Source organism: Mastigoproctus giganteus, chromosome 4 (genome assembly GCF_048544385.1).
Source record: "Mastigoproctus giganteus isolate SK-2022 chromosome 4, ASM4854438v1, whole genome shotgun sequence".
NCBI classification, from domain to species: domain Eukaryota; kingdom Metazoa; phylum Arthropoda; class Arachnida; order Uropygi; family Thelyphonidae; genus Mastigoproctus; species Mastigoproctus giganteus.
The window spans coordinates 168,702,391-168,722,692 of NC_143578.1; the positions used below are offsets into that span (position 1 = coordinate 168,702,391).

At 39.1% G+C, this 20,302-nt stretch overlaps 1 protein-coding gene across 1 annotated transcript in view; it reads left to right on the forward strand.

The window, feature by feature from the left end:
* LOC150087183 (nose resistant to fluoxetine protein 6-like) overlaps positions 1-20,302 on the forward strand; it is a 132,645-nt gene that overhangs the window by 57,933 nt on the left and 54,410 nt on the right. The window contains exons 7-8 of the mRNA XM_090372398.1: positions 3,563-3,656; positions 11,873-11,965. Of these exons, the coding sequence (XP_090228524.1) occupies positions 3,563-3,656; positions 11,873-11,965 (187 nt within the window). The remainder of the gene's footprint in view (positions 1-3,562; positions 3,657-11,872; positions 11,966-20,302) is intronic.

Sequence of the window (20,302 nt, forward strand, 5' to 3'; positions counted from 1 at the left end):
TATCACCCAAAGATTAATCCCTCATTTAAATAAAAGATCATACACTAAGTAGAAGAGGCTGAACTCTAGCATGGTCGTTAATTGAATTTGTAGGGTTCATAAAAGGAAGTCATATGTCCCTCAATAACTATCATTCAGTAGGTAACAATGCTATAGAAGAATCTTCAGAATTACAGAATACTAATATTACAGAAATATTATTTAAGAAGGAGGACCATCCTCTTCTCAGATGCAGTCTTTGTGAGAAACACTGTGGTTAGAATCACCGTCCTTCCCACACGTGTGAAAAAAGCCTGATTTGAATCCCCTTTATTTATCTTGGTTTTTTCTATCACGGTGTTTTCTCCCGTGATCTGTGTTTATTTGTCCAGCAAAACGTGAAAACTGGAGGACACACACACGCAATTCATGGACATAATGCACAAGGATAGCTAACACTATTTACAGTTGCCCTTAATAAGGAGGACTATCCTCTTCTCAGATGTAGTTTTTGTGAGCAACACAGTGGTTAATCTAAATGCCACCAAATTTAGAAAACTATATAAAATTATGACTATTTTGTCATTTCACACGTGAGGGCTCAATATGTTCCGGAACATATAATTTGTCATATTAGGGGCAGCTGCGAACAGTGTTAGCTATCCTTGTGCATTATGTCCGTAAAATGCGTGTGTGTCCTCCAGTTTTCACGTTTTGCTGGACAAATAAACACAGATCCCGGGAGCACGCAATTCATGAACATAATGCACAAGGATAATTGACACTGTTTGCAGTTGCCCCTAATATGACAGCACTTTGTCCTATGATATGTTCCGGGACATATTGAGCCCTCACGTGTGAAATGACAAAATAGTCTTATAATCTTATATAGTGTGCCGAAATCTGTTTGAGATAATAAGATGAATTATAACTAACTATTTTATAATTTCGAAGAAATTACAATCACGTATCATATTTAAAGAACTAACATATAGAACCCATTGAACTTTTAAGTACAAATCCTTAGAAGGCCTCGACATATACAGGATGGCCATAATTAAAGTACTGTATCCCTATTCAGAGCTCTATGCAGCTGTAAGTAATAACGGAAAGCCACCAATATTAGTAAGTAAACTGTTCAAGGCATGAGAAGAAGGATCCCGTGGAAAAAAGAAAAAAAAAAAAAAAAAGTTCCAAAACCTGCAGATAGGGGATATTATGGCGGAAAGACATTAAAGCGGAAAGACAAGAGGAAAGACGTGACAAAGTACCAACGATTAAATAACTAAGACAAACCTTAATGAAATTAGAATTTTTTATTTGTGGGAACAAATAAAAAATTGGAAGTTTTCTGAGCAAATGCAGAAAGGCTGCAAGAGCAGGTCATAGGTCTTCTTGTCAATAATATACAGGAATTTTGCTAGCAGAGAAAAGGTGATTATCTCTTTGTATAAGGCAATGGCCAGGCCACACCTTAATTACTGCGTACAGGTCTGGAAGTCTCATTATAGGAAGGATGTACAATTGTCTGAATGTGTACAGGGAAGGAAGGGCATCAAGATTGGAGAGGGAACGAAAGGGTGGTTTTAAAAGAAAGGCTTAAATGCTGTAAATTTCGGCGTCTGGAAACTAGGCACTTGCGAGGTGAATATGCCTTGAATGGGTTGAACAGGCTCAATTCTGATGGGATTCTTTCTCAGATTAAGAAAATGTTCGGACATAAATTCAAATTGAGGAAATACAATTATAGAATAGACGTGAGGAAATTTGATTTTGGCCAGCGGGTAGTTGATTGCTGGAGCAGACTCCCATCTGTCATTATAGAAGTTGATAGTTTAAATAAATTCAAGGAGGAACTGGACAACGTTTAGAGGGAATGAATGTGTGAAATTGTTTTTTTTTTTTTTTTTTTTGTTTGTTTGTTTTGTTGGATGATGCTGCATAAGCTGATACGCTTGCTTTTTTGCATCACATGCTTTTATTACTAATTCTATAGCATCGCCAAAGAAACAACCATTACTTTCAGAAAAGGATGGACATTTACCTTCGCAGTTGAGACAAATTAGGAGTTGAGTACAAGTGTGCGTGTGTCGCATATTTATGAGTGACAAAATTGTTGGCATCTTGAGTACCTCGCTCCTAGAGTTGCCAGCAGATTCGGTGTTTTGAATGCAAGGATGATTGTTCCAGTTAAGACAATCTTTCCATCATATTTTTTATTCTTGTAGAATTTCTTGCTCTGGTTCATCGAGCGGATCTCACTCTGCTGTAACCAGTTTAGGGGAGTTTGTGGTGGCATGCGAGGTAACATTTTTGGGAATTCCTCATAAGGTAGCCAATTTGGTTGTCTTCCTGCATGCTTATCTTCGGTTTCAAAGTAGAAGATCCGCCATACTGCAAACTACGAACCATTTTTGGAGGGACCACATTTAAGAAATTTTTGAATTAGAAATGGGGACAGGTTGATCTATCGTGGGATGCAGACTTTTGAAAAGTGAAAGGTATAATTACAGCTTTTTTCATGTTTTTTCTATTCACATTTGATGCTTGCAGTTCACGTTATTGTTCAAATATAGATCAAGAAATGCATAAGCGGGCTGTATTATTTTATCCATTTTTGCTCCTTCCAACCTTGAGAGAATGGCTTCCTTTTTCCAAGTTAATGGTCCTGCCGCGTGGAGGCAAAAGTTCCAGCGAGTGAACAAGGGACTTTAATAGGTAAAATACTAGTCGAATTGGCGCTTAGATAATAATAATAAAAAAGGTGGATTTCCTTTCTGGTTGGTTGACTTTATTTTAGGTTGTGATGTGTACGAGAGAAATTTCCGAAGAACTATAATCCGCAGGAATTTTAATATTCAAAGGAGCTAATTACCACGGAGAAATCGATTGACCACTCGAAACGCTTGGCAGCGGGAGATTTATTTAAAGAGTCATTCCGTTTGCATTAATTATTTTATTTATTTATGTTAATTCTGTTTATTATATATAACATTAACGTCAATTTTGTTTGGGTATGTCGATTCGAAGTTCAGATTAGCATTTTGTTTGTTGTATTGTCTTGTGGCCACGCTATATTCTCCGTTTGGAGTTTAGTTGTACATTTTTCTGTATTTGGATCGAATAGAAGTATCTGTTGACATAAAGGTGACCGCGACAATTCGATCCTTTTAGGAGAGCAAAACTGCCCATGTCCCGTTGAACAGATGGTGCTTGGGAATTCTTTGTCTTTACTTATGTTGAAAATAGCACTCGTGTTTTTTGTGGCGGCGAGGATACTTTGCTTTTGGGTGAAGTGTTATGTGCTTGCATTCCTGAGGGTGAGGATTCCTTTCTCTTATTTTTTATCATTTTATTTTACTTAGTACACATGTGTCTTCGCCTCATTTGTTTCTTGATAATTAGTTTACTTTTTAATACCAATTTGAATTCAAGCTTATATGTAACTTGGTCTTTCATTAATGTTTTCTCTCTCGTTGAAATGTGAACTGGAATTTCTTTAGACTCAGTTCTGAAACAAAAATTTATTGTTTTTTTATAATTACTCGTCATAACTGAAAGTGCTCTACTCCCATTTAAATAGGGGACGGGAAAAATGTTGTGGAATATTTGAGGAATCCTGTCTTAGTGCCGATAAATAATGGGTCATCTTCGGTCGATAGCTTCCTCTTTATAAGGTAAGTCGGTGTTTTTATTTAAATCTCGATGACTCCATTGTCATTTGTTGATTATATAATTCTCTCCTACATTCTAAGAACACAGTGTAAAATATAAACTGGAAAAATAGTTTTCCTTTAGATTATCCAGCTTTATAATAAAGCACGCAGGTCATAAGTTGAATTTCCCCTCCCAGATGGAGTTCATGTAATCAGCTCAAATGCTGCATTGCACTAGGCCTGCACGACAGGAAGAAATTATTTCATTTGAATTAATTCCTTTCTTCCATGCAGATTTATTAATTGTTTATATTTTTTCTATAATTTAATCACTGTTATTTATAATTTAATTATGATTATTATAATTTAACTATTTATTCTCAGAATACTAGTAATATTAATACTGAATATTGTCGCGATGGGCAGTGATGCAGTCCACTATTGCCTAGTAGTAGCTTGCTCTGAAAGTGGCAAAAGCTAGTCGCCAGTAGATCTTCCTACTCTTGTTGCTTGTGTTCTAAACTGGGTAAAAGTTTAAATTATCTAGAGCTTGGCCAAAAAAACGAAAGGAAATCAGTATTCTCACTGGTGATATCAATTCTACACTGCAAGATAAAAACAGCTATAAAAATCTGCATATTGCTAATTGCTATCTGAAATTTGCGTGAGCAACCGAAAATACTTTAAGGTCATACCTGTTCCTGAGTGCGAATTGAGTTGAATATGAACGCCCCCAAGTGTATCAGCTATCATTCAGTCAACCGAGGAGTAGGCAAAATGTAATCCATAATTCTGAAATCAGAGGAAACACAATTAAAAGGGTCTACCGAGTAAAATCCCAACTGGAAACTACACGGAGATCTTTTCTCTTGGCAATATTATGAACATGCCGTTCAGTCTCCACACCGTCGCTACAAACTATCGCAGCCACCCTGCTCGCTGACTTCCTTGTTATTTATAAAGTTCCTTGATATTATATGAGGAGAAGGATACTTATTACTGTCGATGCAACTGCTGACCCAAACAAAGAAAAAGAGAAATGCTCGAATCTTCTCACCAACTGTTGGCAATCCAGGTGGTCCTCGTCTACTAAAAGGTATTGTTACCAAGTTTATAACCAACAATTCATTTACCTGTTCCAACATTTTATAGAAATGGTTCTATACCCATCACAGCACATCGTACTTTATAACAGGTCACGGATCCATGAATGCGAAACTCCTACAGTTTTTCTCACCTCTACAGATTCTTGCTTATGCTGTGGTATCGAGGACTTGCAACAGATGTTTATTCTTGCCCAATCTTCCAGGACAACAAATCTCAACTACCGCTCCTCTTTTTATCCTGGAAATGAAAACGATTTAATTCCAAATAAGGAAAATTTTCAAATATTTCAAGAATTTTCAAAAGAAATCTTTAACAGATGACGCCAGCTAACCTGCTTTCCTACCCTCAGGATATCCGCCTTATAATTCAATTGCAATTTCTTATGATATTGTTCCGTGCTCAAAAACAGAACCCGTACACATTTTTGCCCTACTTAGCAAAGAACCTACCATCGTTGACTATATGTGTTGTTCCCTTCTTTTTATGATTCTGGCATCAATTGGAATGATTCTTCTGTTCTGCCATGTGTCGTCCTGGCAGCCTACATGAAATTTTATTAAACAAAATCGGCTACTAGGCTTTGCCTCCTGATTTCCACAACGACTAGACTACTGATTGCAAATCCCTCATTAGGATACACGATGAATCCACAATAAAACTTTCAGTGTTCTGTGCTCATTTCTCTTTTCAGTATTCTGATGGGGTTTTTTGTTTATTTTTTTTTTTTTTCAAGATCCCGTACCACTGGGAGCCAGTGGTACGGGATCTGCTGCATCCATTTCAATTGATTTTTCCTCCAGTGGATGCTGGATTCTTACCTGTCACTTTGTTTGACAGTATGCGTATTGTTGTAGCCCACCGCCTCGTGGCAGGGGCTGATAGTAGGGAGTAGCCATCCTTGTGATCGCTGCTCCTTAACAGCTTAGTGGCCAGAAACAACAGTGATAAGACACACTAAACTATTATTTGTAGGCCACCTGAATAATGAAATTCATCTGCCGTGCTGTGTGTCTTATGCCTGTTAATTTCGTATGTGCTGTGGTCGATTTGTCTGTTTTGCTGGAAATAAAACCCCAGATTCTGGGGGTAAAACTTTGCTATCTACGCCTGATACCGATTAACTCAGCCACGGAGTGAAAAAAGCTCATTAAAGTTCCTTGCGTCATCGCCGGATTCGAAACTGGGAATTTTCCACACGGTGTGGGGAGGACGTGACGATACCACTGTATCGTACTCATATCTGGTCATTTTACAGTGTTCTGTATTCATCACAGTGTACTGTAGCGGAGTTGAACTAATGTTTAGATGCCGTCATATATAAGACAACACATCTTCTTGTGGTATGTAGCCTATTAAAGGCATCTCCTTGTGAGGAAATGGCTTCGCTGGACTGCATCCTCTGCATCTGAAATTGGTGTATCTGCTAATCAGTCATCATCTCCGACTGCTGCTTTTGTGCTGCGGTTACTGACTGACTGGAGGGTGCATCTACTTGCGATGCATTCCTTATATTATATTATCTTTCGGTGGAGCATCTCCTTGTGCATCAGCGACTCCATTAGGTGGTGTATCTCCTTTTGAGCTATTTTGTTGTTATTTTTTTATTATTTTTTTTTTTTTTAGGAGCATTAGCAACTAAGGCCATATTGCTCCGGGATATGCGGTGGTCATTCCCTGACCTTTCCGCATCCTCCGTATTTGGTGGTGACGGGCTCGAATCCCGGTCTAGATCAAGAAGCGTGTGCTACGCACTGCTGCGCCTTCCCACCTGGCTACGAAGGCGCCTCTCCTCCTTTTGAGCATTCCTTATTGCATCTGGAACTGGTGCATCTCCTTGTGATGCAATGATTTGAATGACGTGATCATCTCCTTTATATGATGTTTTAGTACATATGCATTGTATTATTTTATTTTATCCTGTTGTGTTATGTTTCATGTATTATATAGAGCATTTGTATTGTGTTCTATATAGGTGGAGAGGTGTCAAGAGAAGCTGGCTGGGAGCGCCAAGTTTAATAAATACAAAAAATGACTGATATGATCTCTTCTCAGTAACAATCATGCAGATCAGTGCACAGAAGGCGCTGATTATAACCTCGCAGTTAAAACTTGTCATTAAGGAGGCAAAGACCGACCTGGTGTTGCTATAGGAGCCCTATAGACTGCGTCCATGCTGTTGGCTACCCGAGGCGGTACAGGGTGGTGGAAGCTTTGGAGATCCCATACGCCGCAATATTGATATTTTAACCCGTACCTTATGGTTATTGCTGTCACATCATTGTGTGATTCACATGGTGTGTGGGGCCTCTGGGCACCATTTACCTTGCTGTATTACTTTACAGTGTATAGAGGCCTTCACACAATATCTGGAGCGGGTCCTGTACATGCTACGTTCGGCTAATATCATTGTGGGAATGGACACAAATTCCAGATCCAGTCTTTGGGGAGGAAGAGAGGAGTTTAAAGAGTTCCTAACCTCCTCGGGGATGATGGTACTGAACGATCCGGATCAGCTCCCCACTTTCTCCTCCTTGGCAGAGGAGTCTTACATTGACGTAACATGAAGTACTGGTTCTCTGGTGAGACATTACAAAAATTACAAACGCTAAACTCAAGGAGCACTAACGAGCCTATAGCGAATGCATCTGCACTCGTGAAAATACTGGAGAAAGCTCTAAAGCCAAAGTTGACGGATTAGATCCTGGCCAGTGAGTCTCAACAAATTCAATATGCAATATCTAATTGATCAACAATTACGAACCTCCTTAAAGTGAAAACCGTGATACTGAACACTTTCCAAGCCGGAAATGAAGTTGCAATAATATACGCTGATATAAAGGCGACCCCGATGTTTGAGACCCTAAATGTACATGCCCTACTGCAACACGCCTTCCAAATTAAAGGAAACTTGCTGAAGATTGTGGGGGTTAGGTTTTTTGGCAGACCTACACCCTACCGAGGTCTTAAACATCCAACATTACACAAATCTGACTGCAATTCACAGAAAATTCTGGATTCTAGGGTGTATAAAGCGGGTGTTAGCTGAACATTAAAGACATACATTTATTTACAAACTTTTAATGAACATTATATACAGCATTTACATAAAAGAAACAAATCATTACATACAAGCATAACAATTTCCATATATTTGAACCATACTACAGTATGCTACACTATTTCTCTCATCAACTATTCTGAATTACAAATTTTTAACATCAGTTTATATCAGTTGTATCCTACTTAATATGAATCGTCAACGATTACTCAATCACTCTCTTACATTATCAATTTTATCACTTACATCACTAAACTCATTTCAACTATTATTATTCTTTCTATATATTTTGTTATATCGCTTAGCCTTTAACCACCATGAAATTTATTACAACTGCTACCTCTTACATCAGTGATATTTACTACAAATCGCTCATTCCACCTTAGGTACTCTCTAGTTACCACCTTAGTCATCCCTCTTTACTATCCTTACGGTATTTCAAAATCATTTATATTCATAACAAATTATCTCAGCCTTAGTAACTAACTTGCCTAATACAACAGGAATGTTCTCTTTTTAAAAGGACAATCACCCAATTCTTTACAGAGCTAGGTTATGAGTCCTTGAGTTCAGGATTCGAGAAAAAAAACAGGAACAGATTACTACTTCCAATTTTCTTGCGTTCAGGCTTCGTTCGTGGCAGACAGGCTTTCTTTCCCTTTCTTGGGCACTCTGCTTTCTTAGTGGCCGACAGGCATGCGTTCACTTCTGGGGCACTCTTGACATGACGCACCTTCTTGTGTAGACGATATATTCACAGGTGTGGATACTTGGCTCATTTTCTGCGATCAGAACTAGAACCCATGATTAGTTCCTTCGCGAGATTTCCTTCAGACTCTTTACAGGGGTCTACATTACTAAGCTCTCCTATCTGAACCTGTACCCTCACATTCAAAAAAAAAAAAAAAGCCACAATCCACTCTTTCCAACGTAGCTTCAAGAACTCTCGACCACACTTCATCTTCTTGACTCACTTATCTTTAAAACTTAACCACCGCCTTCACAGCCTATCACTGCCCTCCGATGCGGGACCAGGCTTTATTTCTCTCACTTTTTTTTTTTTCTTTTTTCATCATGCTATCACGAGATGTGAACTCTGATCACCAAAATATCTACTTCATTTCAACCCGCAAAACACGAATTTATCTTCTTAGACCACAAAGAAATCAGATACAGAGTGAACACTTTCTCAAATTACTCCCCCCGAACTTTACTCTTTCCCTCAAATTTGTAGCGCCTCCGCCAAGGACTCCAACCAATCCTCATACTCTGCTTAATTTACCATTCCTTCCTATTTGCTAAAACAACTCACCCCAGCTGTCTCCCTAGCTTCCAAACCAACCCTTCTCTAGAAATTATTTTTTTCACACAGCAGTATGACCTTTTCATGTTTGCCGGGTCACCTCCAAAACACTAATTTTCGTATTCACACCTCTGCTAAATATATTGAATTTAATCCAAATATCCGTCACCCTAACGCCATTTCTTTCTGATGCGAACACTGGACGTCCACTAATTTCCTGTTTATTTTCTAATGATGGCTTAGATCAAAAGAGACGCTGAGTATCCCATTTTACGGTCCTATTGTTCTTGCCCTCAACAACCCTTTCACGACTGTTCTCAAATGGCACCCTCTACCGAGTCTTGCTGTTCCTGTTTGCTCTCTTGTATTATTTAAATTACTTCTTTTCCTTTAGCCGCTATTTTAATTCACACGTCTAAAAAACTGTCCATTCCCAAATCCAGTGTTTTTCCAATTTTTACTTTATTTACATTAAAACTAAATATCCAATCTGAATACTTACTATCTTTAATTAATACCGTTTTCCATCGCCCTTCCTGGAGTTATTTTAGCAAAACAAATATTTCTATTTTAATTTGTAAGATCTACATCTTACAAGTTCCTGCAGTCCCTACTTATTTATCGGTCCATTTATTTCCATACAGAGAGTCAGATCCTCCAACGACAAGTCCATGTAGGAGTTCTACAGGATGGCGTCTTATCCGGACTTCTCTTTACCGCAATAATGATCCCATTCTGCTAAGGTAGAGACGATGTACACACGCACGCAGATGCCATGGACTTACAGGAGTGTTCGATGCTCTGTGCTGCGGCAGTGTCCTCCACAAGGCTAGAGCGTTCCTTTGCCACAGGAATCTCTACCGCCTTCTGAAGGACTATTACAACAAAGACAAGTGACTGTTACAACATCGTACACAGACCAGACAAGATCTGTGCAGAGAGTTCACCATAGAGCTAAGTCGTTGAGAGAACCCTATGGAAATGGGTATTAGACTCCCGCAAGGAGCTTGAGGAGCGGGCTAAGTCTATTTAGCCGGACTATCATCACGAATCTCCCTGATTAAGCTATGGATTTGTGAGCAAAGATCGATGGCTGTGTTACTGAGGGAATGCATCAGCTGGACGCCGCTCCCTGTTTGACGTTTCCAGGATTTCTCTCTTCGAGTGGTCTGTAAGGTTATGTACCTAGGAGTGCAATTTGAGGAGGGACTGATTTTTGGCTCATGACAGTTACTTCAGGAGAGGGAGAAGCGAACATGCGTCAAGCTTCCGCGTGTCACCCGGGTGGATTGGAGAATTAAGAGAGGAGCCCTGCACCTCCTTTACGATAACATTTTTGTCCCAATCCTGACATATGCGACTGGAGCTTGGGGAGGAGAGTTGAAAACCTTCATATTCGACAGATCCTTCTCTCTGCACAGAGGTCTGCTGTTCTCGGCTTTCTATGGTTTGTAAAACAGTGACTACCGATGCACCATGCGTATTAGGCAATAAAATTCTAGCTGATCAGCTTGTAGCTCAGGCCTACCTGAGGTATTCCTTGAAGAGAGTGGTTTATCTACTGGCTTTCAGCGTCTGGTCGTGCCCGGTTGGACCAGAGATGTTGCCTTGAAGTTAACATCTGAGTGGGGAGAATCAATGATGAATTGAAGGCCATATGGCAAAATCAATGGACCAATTCTGAGAAGGGTCGTCATTTATACGCCTTTATTCCCTCTGTTCATACCTTGGCTCCGTTTTGGCTTGTCTGCCTGCTAAATCCAGACCGGATATGACTTGAAGTCGAGGATGCTCCAGTCGGGACACGAGACCTCAGAATATGCTCTTGTGGAGAGCCGGAAACCAGCCTTCGCATTTTGCTCGAATGTCCTTATTTCTCAGATCTCTGAGCGAGGCTGGAGGGTGGGATGCTCACTCTCTCTCAGTCCACTTTGTTGAAACTGTGTATTGATAAAATTGCATTCGGCCTGTTTCTCGATTTTGTGAAAGGTGTCTTCGGACGCCAGGTATAGTTCGATGGATAAGGCGACTCACCTCCTTTTGGTGGAGGTGCATACGCCGTCAGCAATTTTTGTTGAATTGCTGAGATGACTTGTTTTTTATTAACGTGAATAACATACAGTACTAACCTTGGGAAGAGATTCAGATACAATTCACAGCTGAGAACTAGTTTCATATTGGCAAAAGCCCAGGAGGCAACTAGAATAAGGGTTAATTGAAATGGTAAATTACAGTGAACTGATTATTCCCATAGGGAATTTAATCAACCACCCATCTAAAGAAAGGCAAAAGATATACAAGCCTCCCTTTTTTGACGATCATATGCCTGCACTAATAGGGGAGGACCTGTGAGGAGAATTAATTCAAGTGATTAAAGGTTAAAATGGATTGAGTAAACCTAATGATGATAGTATTCCAACGCTTTCTTGGACAACGCGAATAACAGAACATAAATTGAAAACGGACGGTTTCAGGACACATGTGCGAAAATTTGCTTTCATCCAGAGGTTAACGTATTATTAGAAAACACTTCCATCTGGTGCTGTGGTAGTGGACAGTCTTAACAAATTTTAGGATTCGAGGGATTGTTTGAAAAGGAATGCACAAATGATGGAGGATAATCTTTTGTTGTTGATGGTGTGTAAATTAGCTCTCCCTTGCTTTATTTTTCATATTCCACAATTAATATTAATACTAATTTCGTTATTCTGCATTGCACAGATATGTTTACGAACATGTAATAATTAATTTCCTTTCCTTTAATTTTAGTGGGGTCGTTATAAGTTACTCAGTGACAAATCACGTAATAATTAAGAAAAAAGCGTTTGTTATTTCTCAGTATGTGTTGCATCGAATATGGAGGTAAGTTTTAATTTAATTATTTAAAATTTTGTATGAAACATTAAGTAATTGTTGATTAATTAAATTTCAGTCCTGTGCATGTTTACAAGAAAGACTGATTCACAGGGATGGAAGATCTAAATATAAGGAATGTAGGAATATTTTCTGATGGTGCTAGGCAGTCAGAAAACTAGTAGTCTCGGTTATTCAGACTAACAGATTAGCAGCTGCTGCAGGCTTTTTTTTTTTTCATTTATTTACACACTGAAATATTATGTACAATCTCAAGAAACATATACAATAATTTATATACAAATTTATGTACATTTTCATTCTCATATATAATTATCCTAGCATACATATTTTTCTTCAGAAAACAGTTGAGGACACCGTACAAAACACATGTGTGTTCTGGTATAAAGGGTGGCCCCTAGGCATAGCCCATCTCCACCTAGTGGATCTGTATTGAATGTAGGACCTCGGCAAAGGAGCAGCCAACACCTGGGCAGCTGCTGCCTGGTGCCTACGAGTAGCCGAGTTCCCCTTTCTTCCTCTTACGTGCCAAAGTGCACAAAATCCCGTACCCATGGAGGTAGTGCAATACCAGTGTGTGCCAGCTATCCCGCTCCCAGGCTGTCCAGGCCTTAGAGCCCGCAAAAAAAAAAAAAAGGCTGGAGCTCCAAAAACCCATTGAAGTCACACAGCCAAGACAAACATTTTTAAAGAACTGCAGTTTTCAATAGCATTATATATCAGTTATCCTATTAAGTTTAGCATTAACAAGGAAATAAACTGTTAACATTGATTACACTATTTACATTACAGTGAGGTTTACCAGTCTCTCTGTTTGACAGTTCTAGCAAAAGAATTTGAAAATTATTTACGGTCGTTTTTACAGCAACATTAGTTACATGTATTTCTGTTTTATACAATTGTAAAGACTTTTTTTCTTTACAAAAATTTTTTTTCTTTTTTTTTTTCAAAGAAAAAAAAACTTTTTTTCTTTGAAAAAAATTTTCAAATTCTTTTGCTAGAACTGTCAAACAGAGAGACTGGTAAACCTCACTGTAATGTAAATAGTGTAATCAATGTTAACAGTTTATTTCCTTGTTAATGCTAAACTTAATAGGATAACTGATATATAATGCTATTGAAAACTGCAGTTCTTTAAAAATGTTTCTCTTGGCTGTGTGACTTCAATGGGTTTTTGTCCAGTAGTCCAACTGTTCAGGAAATATATAGTCTGATTTAACTTCTTCCCTAGTAGAATCTGAGCTTGTAGAGTAGGGCTATAGAAGTTCCTCAAGGCGATTTCCATGCAGAGAGTTCACATAGTATTCCTGAGCTTTAGGCAGGTTTGCCTCTCAAAGAAAGGCTCTGAGAACAGTTCTTGCAAAAACAGCAGCTTCTACTATTCTGGTAGAAGAAGGAAAACCCATAATTTTATGGGCTGCCTTCCCACGTTTGAGGAATAAAATGGCTCCTGGATACAAACCATGTCTATACAATGCTCCAAGGCAATCATCCTTATTTCATCAGCAACTACCCGACAGCGCTGGAGGTAGAGGTGAAAGTGATTCTACTCTACCTGCGGTTGCTGGCAGACAGGCAGAGTTGAGAGTGATTCTTAGGGTGCTTAACCGTAGAACGCCGGTTTACCGCTTACCTGCGTTCATAGCCACTGAGAAGTATCAGTTGCATATCGCTGTTGGTTCCAGATAAGTGACTGCCTGCGTTCTACGTGTACGCACCCTTACACTGCTGCTTTTTGGATATAGAGCAAGGTGTCGGACATCAGCAGACTTACTGAGGGCCATCACGCAACAAGCGAATCCATCGGTTGCGTTAGAGTTATTAACGAAAAGGAAAAAAATAGGGATTTTTTTTTCCTTTATGCTACTCACACATAAGCGATGCAGAATTTGAATATGGTGAGTACGATGTGTACAGGATGTTCAAAATGTTTCATATTAGACCCATGCGAGAACTAACTCATCTGACCACGTGCTATATATCCATAAATTGCGTAAGTTCTCTGGTCGATTTGCCTGTTATTCTGGAAGGAAAACCCAAGCTTCACGGGGGACTTTGCTGTTCAATCCTGAGACAAACGGAACTCAGCCAAAGGGGTGAAAATGACCAGTAAAAGTTCCTCGAGTCATTGACAGGATTTCCACACGGATATTTTCCAATCAGTGTGGGGAGGATAGCAATTATAACCATTGTGCAACGATCGCAGACAGTAGGACAGGATTGTCTGCGCGTGTAGGACAATAGTATCGTCACCGTCCTCCCCACACCAAGTGAAAAGGCCTGGTTTCAAATCCCGTCGATGATGCGAGAAATTCTGATGGGCTTTTTCCATTCCGGGGCTGAGTTAATCTGTCTCAGGCGTAGATAACAAGGTTGTTCCCCGAAGAAATTCGGGTTTTACGTCAGGAAATAGACAAATCGACCGCAGAACACAAGCAATTAACAGGCATAACACACAACACGGCAGATGAATTTAATTATTCAGGTGGCCTAAAAATAATGGATTGTTAGGAAAGGATGGGGCCACGGGTGCCAAAACATTGCATCGTCAACGATCCCAGTTCGATCTCAAAAGCTTCTTCCTAGCAAGGAATTTATTTTCTGTTTAATTTTAATTTTAGCGTATTTAAGTTACATCAAATTCAGAAGAATTCTCCCTTACATACAGTAAAGGAAGTCAGAAAAGAAATTTTTCTTCGCCATTACATTCTCTTTCAGACACTATATTTTTTGTTAGAACAGAATATTTTCTGTGAGCAAACTCTCCTGTTTCATTATTTTGAGGAGCCTCGAAAATACAGCACGATCACCCAAAAAGGAGATTTACTAATAACGATCTCTAACCGAAGACATGCCAAGCTACTATTAAGAATTTTCCTTAAGAAAAATTACAATTCAATTCACCCCATATACCACAATGAATTGTTTCAAGGGAGTGATCACTGAATGGGATTCATTAGAATTTCTGAAGAAGAAATAGTCGACGAAGTGTTAGTTGTATTAGTGCAGGTAATTGAGGCTGATAGTTTGAAAAAATTCAAACGTTAACTGGACAGTTACCTACATGAGAAAAGAAGTATATGTTTTGTATTTTCTTATCTACATCTTTTTGGCCAACGTCTGTGGCTTCTTTGCATTGTATTACTCTACTAATGCTAATATTAATGAGGGAGTATATGAAGAGAGCCTTGTCGATCAGTTCGGCCTTGGAAAGATTGTGCAAGGTTCAAGGGGTAGAATTTTTTTCTGCCTGGTTTGTACTTGTTAACAGGAGAGACTGCTTCTACAGGGATGGGATACACTTATATAGAAACGGTGCAAGAATATTTGCTGATGCTCTCGAGGCAGTGTTAATTGGGTCGGAAAACTGCTAGCTTGGGGGGATACAAGGACTAATAGTTTAACAGTAGCCACTGGCAGAGGTGAAGGTGATTCTTGCACAACTTCTATTAGAATAAGTATCGACCTGGAGCGAGGGGTGTTGGGGTTTCAGAGACTGCTGGGAGTCATTGCGGTACAAGTAAACACATGGATTTTGTTAGGGTAGCTAAGAATAGGAACAGGTGCATGCATACTTGCGTGTACACCAATGCTAGGGGTTTGGTAAATAAAATTGATGAATTTGAAGTATTGCTCAAAGCATCAAAGGCGGATATTGTTGTGATATCAGAAGCGTGGAGTCACACAGATATCAGGAATGCAGAACTGAAATTTAGGGAGTACAACGTCTACAGAAAGGATAGACTGGATAGGAAGGTAGGAGGGGTTATGCTATTAGTTACGAAATACATAAATTCCAAAGAAGTGAAGCCAGTCGACATTGCTGGACAGTGCAGTGTCGAGTCAGTTTGGTGTGACATAAGCATTGGGAGATCAGAATTGAGAGTAGGAGTCTGCTATAGGCCTAATGACTCTGATGAGTATAATAAGAAACTGTACAGGGAAATAGAGTGGGCCAGTAAATCAGAGAGTCTTATAATGGGGGATTTTAATTTCCCAGATATTGACTGGAATTTCTGGGTTGCTCACTCACACACTAGCAAGGCTTTTGTGGATTTATTGGACGATTGTTTTCTCCATCAGCATGTTCGGGAGGCAACTAGAGGGAGTAATACTCTTCATTTGATTATCAGTAGTGATTCTTCATGCATTAAAAATCTGCAGATAAAGGAACCACTAGGTGGCAGTGACCACAGTGTGCTGAAGTGGGATTTACTCAATGAGGTAACTACCATTAGGGGTAAAGGGAAGGGTTATTGTTTTCGTAAAGAAGACTATGATGGCCTGAGACAGTATTTAAATTCTATATGCTCGGACCAAACTGATGATGTTACTAACAGCAAATTCAATATGGGAAGCATTCAAAGAACTTATCTTGGAAGCTACTAGGCTTTACATACCAACTAAGAAATATTGTTCAAGGTTTAGGCGTAAGTGGATGTCAGATGAACTAATGAGACATATGGCAGAGAAGAAAAATGCATGGGATACATATACATTAAAACGTGACACAGAAGCCGATGATAGATACAAGTTGATCTGTAACCAAACTACAAAGGAGGTTAGGCAGGCGAAGGCAGATTACGAGATATATTTGGCAAGGGATGCAAAGAAAAACAGCAAAGAGTTCTTTACTTATGTAAACTCTAGAAGGAAGGGGATGGATCAGATTGGTCCACTTGATATCGTTGGTTCAACTGTTGATGATCCTGCTCAGGTAGCTAACAAACTAAATGAATATTTTGCATCGACATTCACACAAGAGGAGCTATTCAGCGAGGAAATTCAGCTATTTAGAGGTGTATTCAACTCTGGCAGTAAGCTAGAGAATCTTGTAATAACTGAGAGTAAAGTGGAGGAGCAATTGTTGAAGATAAACACAAGAAAGGCACCTGGGGTAGATGGGATCTATCCAGTTATATTAAAGGTGGCAGCAAAGGAAGTAAGCAAACCCTTAGCCATAATTATGACAGCTTCCTTGGACTCAGGGGTTGTACCGATAGACTGGACGTGTGCAAATGTGACCCCAATTCACAAAAGGAGGATCAAAGGCTGAAACAAGTAATTATAGACCTGTGAGTTTAACTTCTGTTCCTGGAAAATTAATGGAGGCACTGGTTAAAGAAGCATTGCAGGATCATCTAGACAAGACTTCAGTTATAACTCTGACACAGCATGGTTTGTTAAGGGGAAGTCTTGCCTGACCAATTTGATTGGATACTATGATGCAGTCACAAAAGAGCTGGATGCAGGGCATAACTTTGATATAATATACTTGGATCTTAGAAAGGCTTTTGATACTGTTGCACATGTAAGACTGCTGCACAAATTGGAGAAGTGTGGCATTGGAGGAAAATTGCTGCTATTGATAAAAGTGTGGTTGAGTGGGAGAAGACAGAGAGTGGTAATCAATGGACTCTGCTCATCGTGGTCATATTTGATATACAATCTCATACTTGACGCTGCTCATACTTGATATACCATCATCAATAAATAATATTGATGATGGTATATCAAGCTTAATGTCCAAGTTTGCAGATGATACAAAGGTTAGCAGGGTTGTTAAGGACACTGCTGGCACTATGCTGCTACAACAGTATCCGAAAAGGTTGAGCGGATGGGCTGAGAGGTGGCAAATGAAGTTTAACATTGACAAATGTAAAATACTACATATGCGAATCAGCAACCACAGAGCAACGTATTAACTCTGGTACTACAGTGACAGTGGTAGGGAAAGAAAATGACCTGGGGGTAATTGTGCAGGCGGATATGAAGTTCTCTGAGCAGTGCAGATGGGCTGCAAGAGTAGCTCATGGTGTCTTGTCAATGATATACAGGAATTTTTCTAGCAGGGATAAGGAGGTGATTATTCCCTTGTATAAGGCAATGGTCAGGCCACACCTTGAGTACTGTATACAGGTCTAGAGGCCTCATTTCAAGAAGGATGTAGAGCTGCTGAAACGAGTACAGAGAAGGGCAAAAAGATTAGTGAATGGAACAAAGGGGTGCTCTTACGAAGAAAGGCTTAAGTTTTGCAAATTACAGTGTCTGGAGACTAGGCACCGGCGAGGTGATCTGATTGAGATGTATAAAAATTTGTACAACCTTGAATGGTTAGAGCATGCTCAATGCTGATGGGATTCTTCCTTTTGCTCAGAATAATCACCTGAGAGGGCATAAATTCAAATTGAGGAAAGACATTAAAGACAAATAGAATTTGTCTTTAGCCAGCGGGTAGTTGGTTGGTGGAACACACGTCCTTCCCTTGTTGTGGAAATTGATAGCCTAAATAAATTTAAGGCTCAGTCGGACAGGTATTTCGAACGAACGGAAGGGTGAAGTGGAAGATTTTTTTTTTTTTTGGCTGATGCTGCATAAGCTTGCTTTCTTGCATCATATGCCTCTACTAATGCTAAGTACCAGATCAAAAATGTAACTCAAGCTAGATGAATCACGATAAGAAAACAGGGCAGATTAAACCCAACATGCAACATGATCTTAACCTGCAGTACACCACATTTACCAGCTTCAGTCAGAGCAAGTTACTTAACTACCGCGTTCGACCCTTTAACCCAATCCCCATAAGATGTTCCACATGCCAGAAATTGATTACTTCCAAACTGAATGCCGTAGTAATGCAACATGCCGAAAATCTGGGTTTAAAACTCATATAGAAATAGAATACAAGGCACCATCTCCACAATGTTCTAATTGAATGAGCAACCATCCGGTCCACTTTAAAGATTGTGATCTCTGTGAGTTGGGGAAGAAATACAAAAATATAAGACTGAAAATAATGTTTGTGATCAAGAAGCAAGAAAAAAAGTAAAATGTGTGAATAAAACAATTAAAATGCTTCCCAAAGTACACTTCATTTTGATACCGATAGTCACCAATCGGTTCTATGTGTGTTTTGATCTCTATAGACAAGTTGATCGCACACTGGGCTCGAACATCTCGATTCAGCATCCATCTAAACAGCAACTAGTAGACCACAAAGCAGTAACAATTTTTCCATCCAAAGCGTTCCCCACTGCCAAGTAGTAGATACATCACAAAAATCAGATTGCATTGAGGTGAAACTCAAACCCAGCAAGCAGAGATGTAGATGACATAAATAGTCAAGAAAAACTGCTCGAAATACATGCAGATGATATAGAAACTAGATGTTCTGTATTAAAGCAAGGATATTGAAGATAGCAATGTACCAGGATGCCCCAATTTTCCTAGAAAATAGAAATCAAAACATAACGGCTATAAAATAACCACTCATGAAAAGCAGATAGATTCATCTTCCTCTTAAAAAGCAAATAATGGAGCACATCATATAATGGAATTGCATAGATTTTCGAGGCAACATGGATAATATCAATGGGCTACTTCACGCTAAAAACCTGTCATTATTTGCTTACAAGAAGTGAATTTATCACCTCAAGACTACATTTAAATCAAAAATTGTAGTCCCTCGGGTAAGATAGATTTCACATTAATAGAGCTCATGGAGGAGTAGCTAGGCTTTTTGCCTCGAATTCCAAACGTGTTTCCTTAGAAATCTCCTCAGAGATTGAATAACGAAGGAAATTTACCATTTAACTGTTTTATTTTTTCTCCAGATCAGTCTAATGTCAGTATTTTTATTAGCCGAAAAGGTGAATTTAATCAAAGATTCTTTTTCGACTTTGTATCTGATAGAATGGGTTCTTACTCTAGCTCGCCTATAATTAATAAAATTCAAAGTGGATGGGGGTTTGCAGGAAAGGTTCCATGTTTTGTTTTTCCTCTTTTTTTTTTTTTTTTTTTTCATTTTTGCAATCTTCGTTTCCACCAGGAATTTATTTGTCCACGATTTGTAAATTTATATTGCAGAATTGTCAACAGTAGCAGCTGTTAACATATGACGTTTCGGCATCTAAAAGGATCTATATTATCTTGGTCTGAAAGGTAACTTACCGTATTTCGTCCAAAATTCCTTTCAACACAGATCTTTACAAGTTCTGTTTAAAAACTTCTGTTCAAGTTCTCTCTAAAATCTTCCTTGCCCACTCCTCCGGTTATAATTGCATCGCAAATAGAATAGAAAATAAGAGGAGGCGGGCAAAGATTCTGTTCAAGAGTGGAATGAGCATTTGCAATCTTTATACATAAGTTTTGGTAAACACGACAATTATGGCTGAAATGCTGTCAGCAGCCCTCAAATTTGCTTCAGTTTATCATTTTAAATGGAAAACAAAATGAAAAGTTCACTAGGTGCAAACTGATATTTAAATGAACCGCCTCCGGCCCTGATGACAGCAGCACACCGTCGAGGCATTGAAAAGATCAATT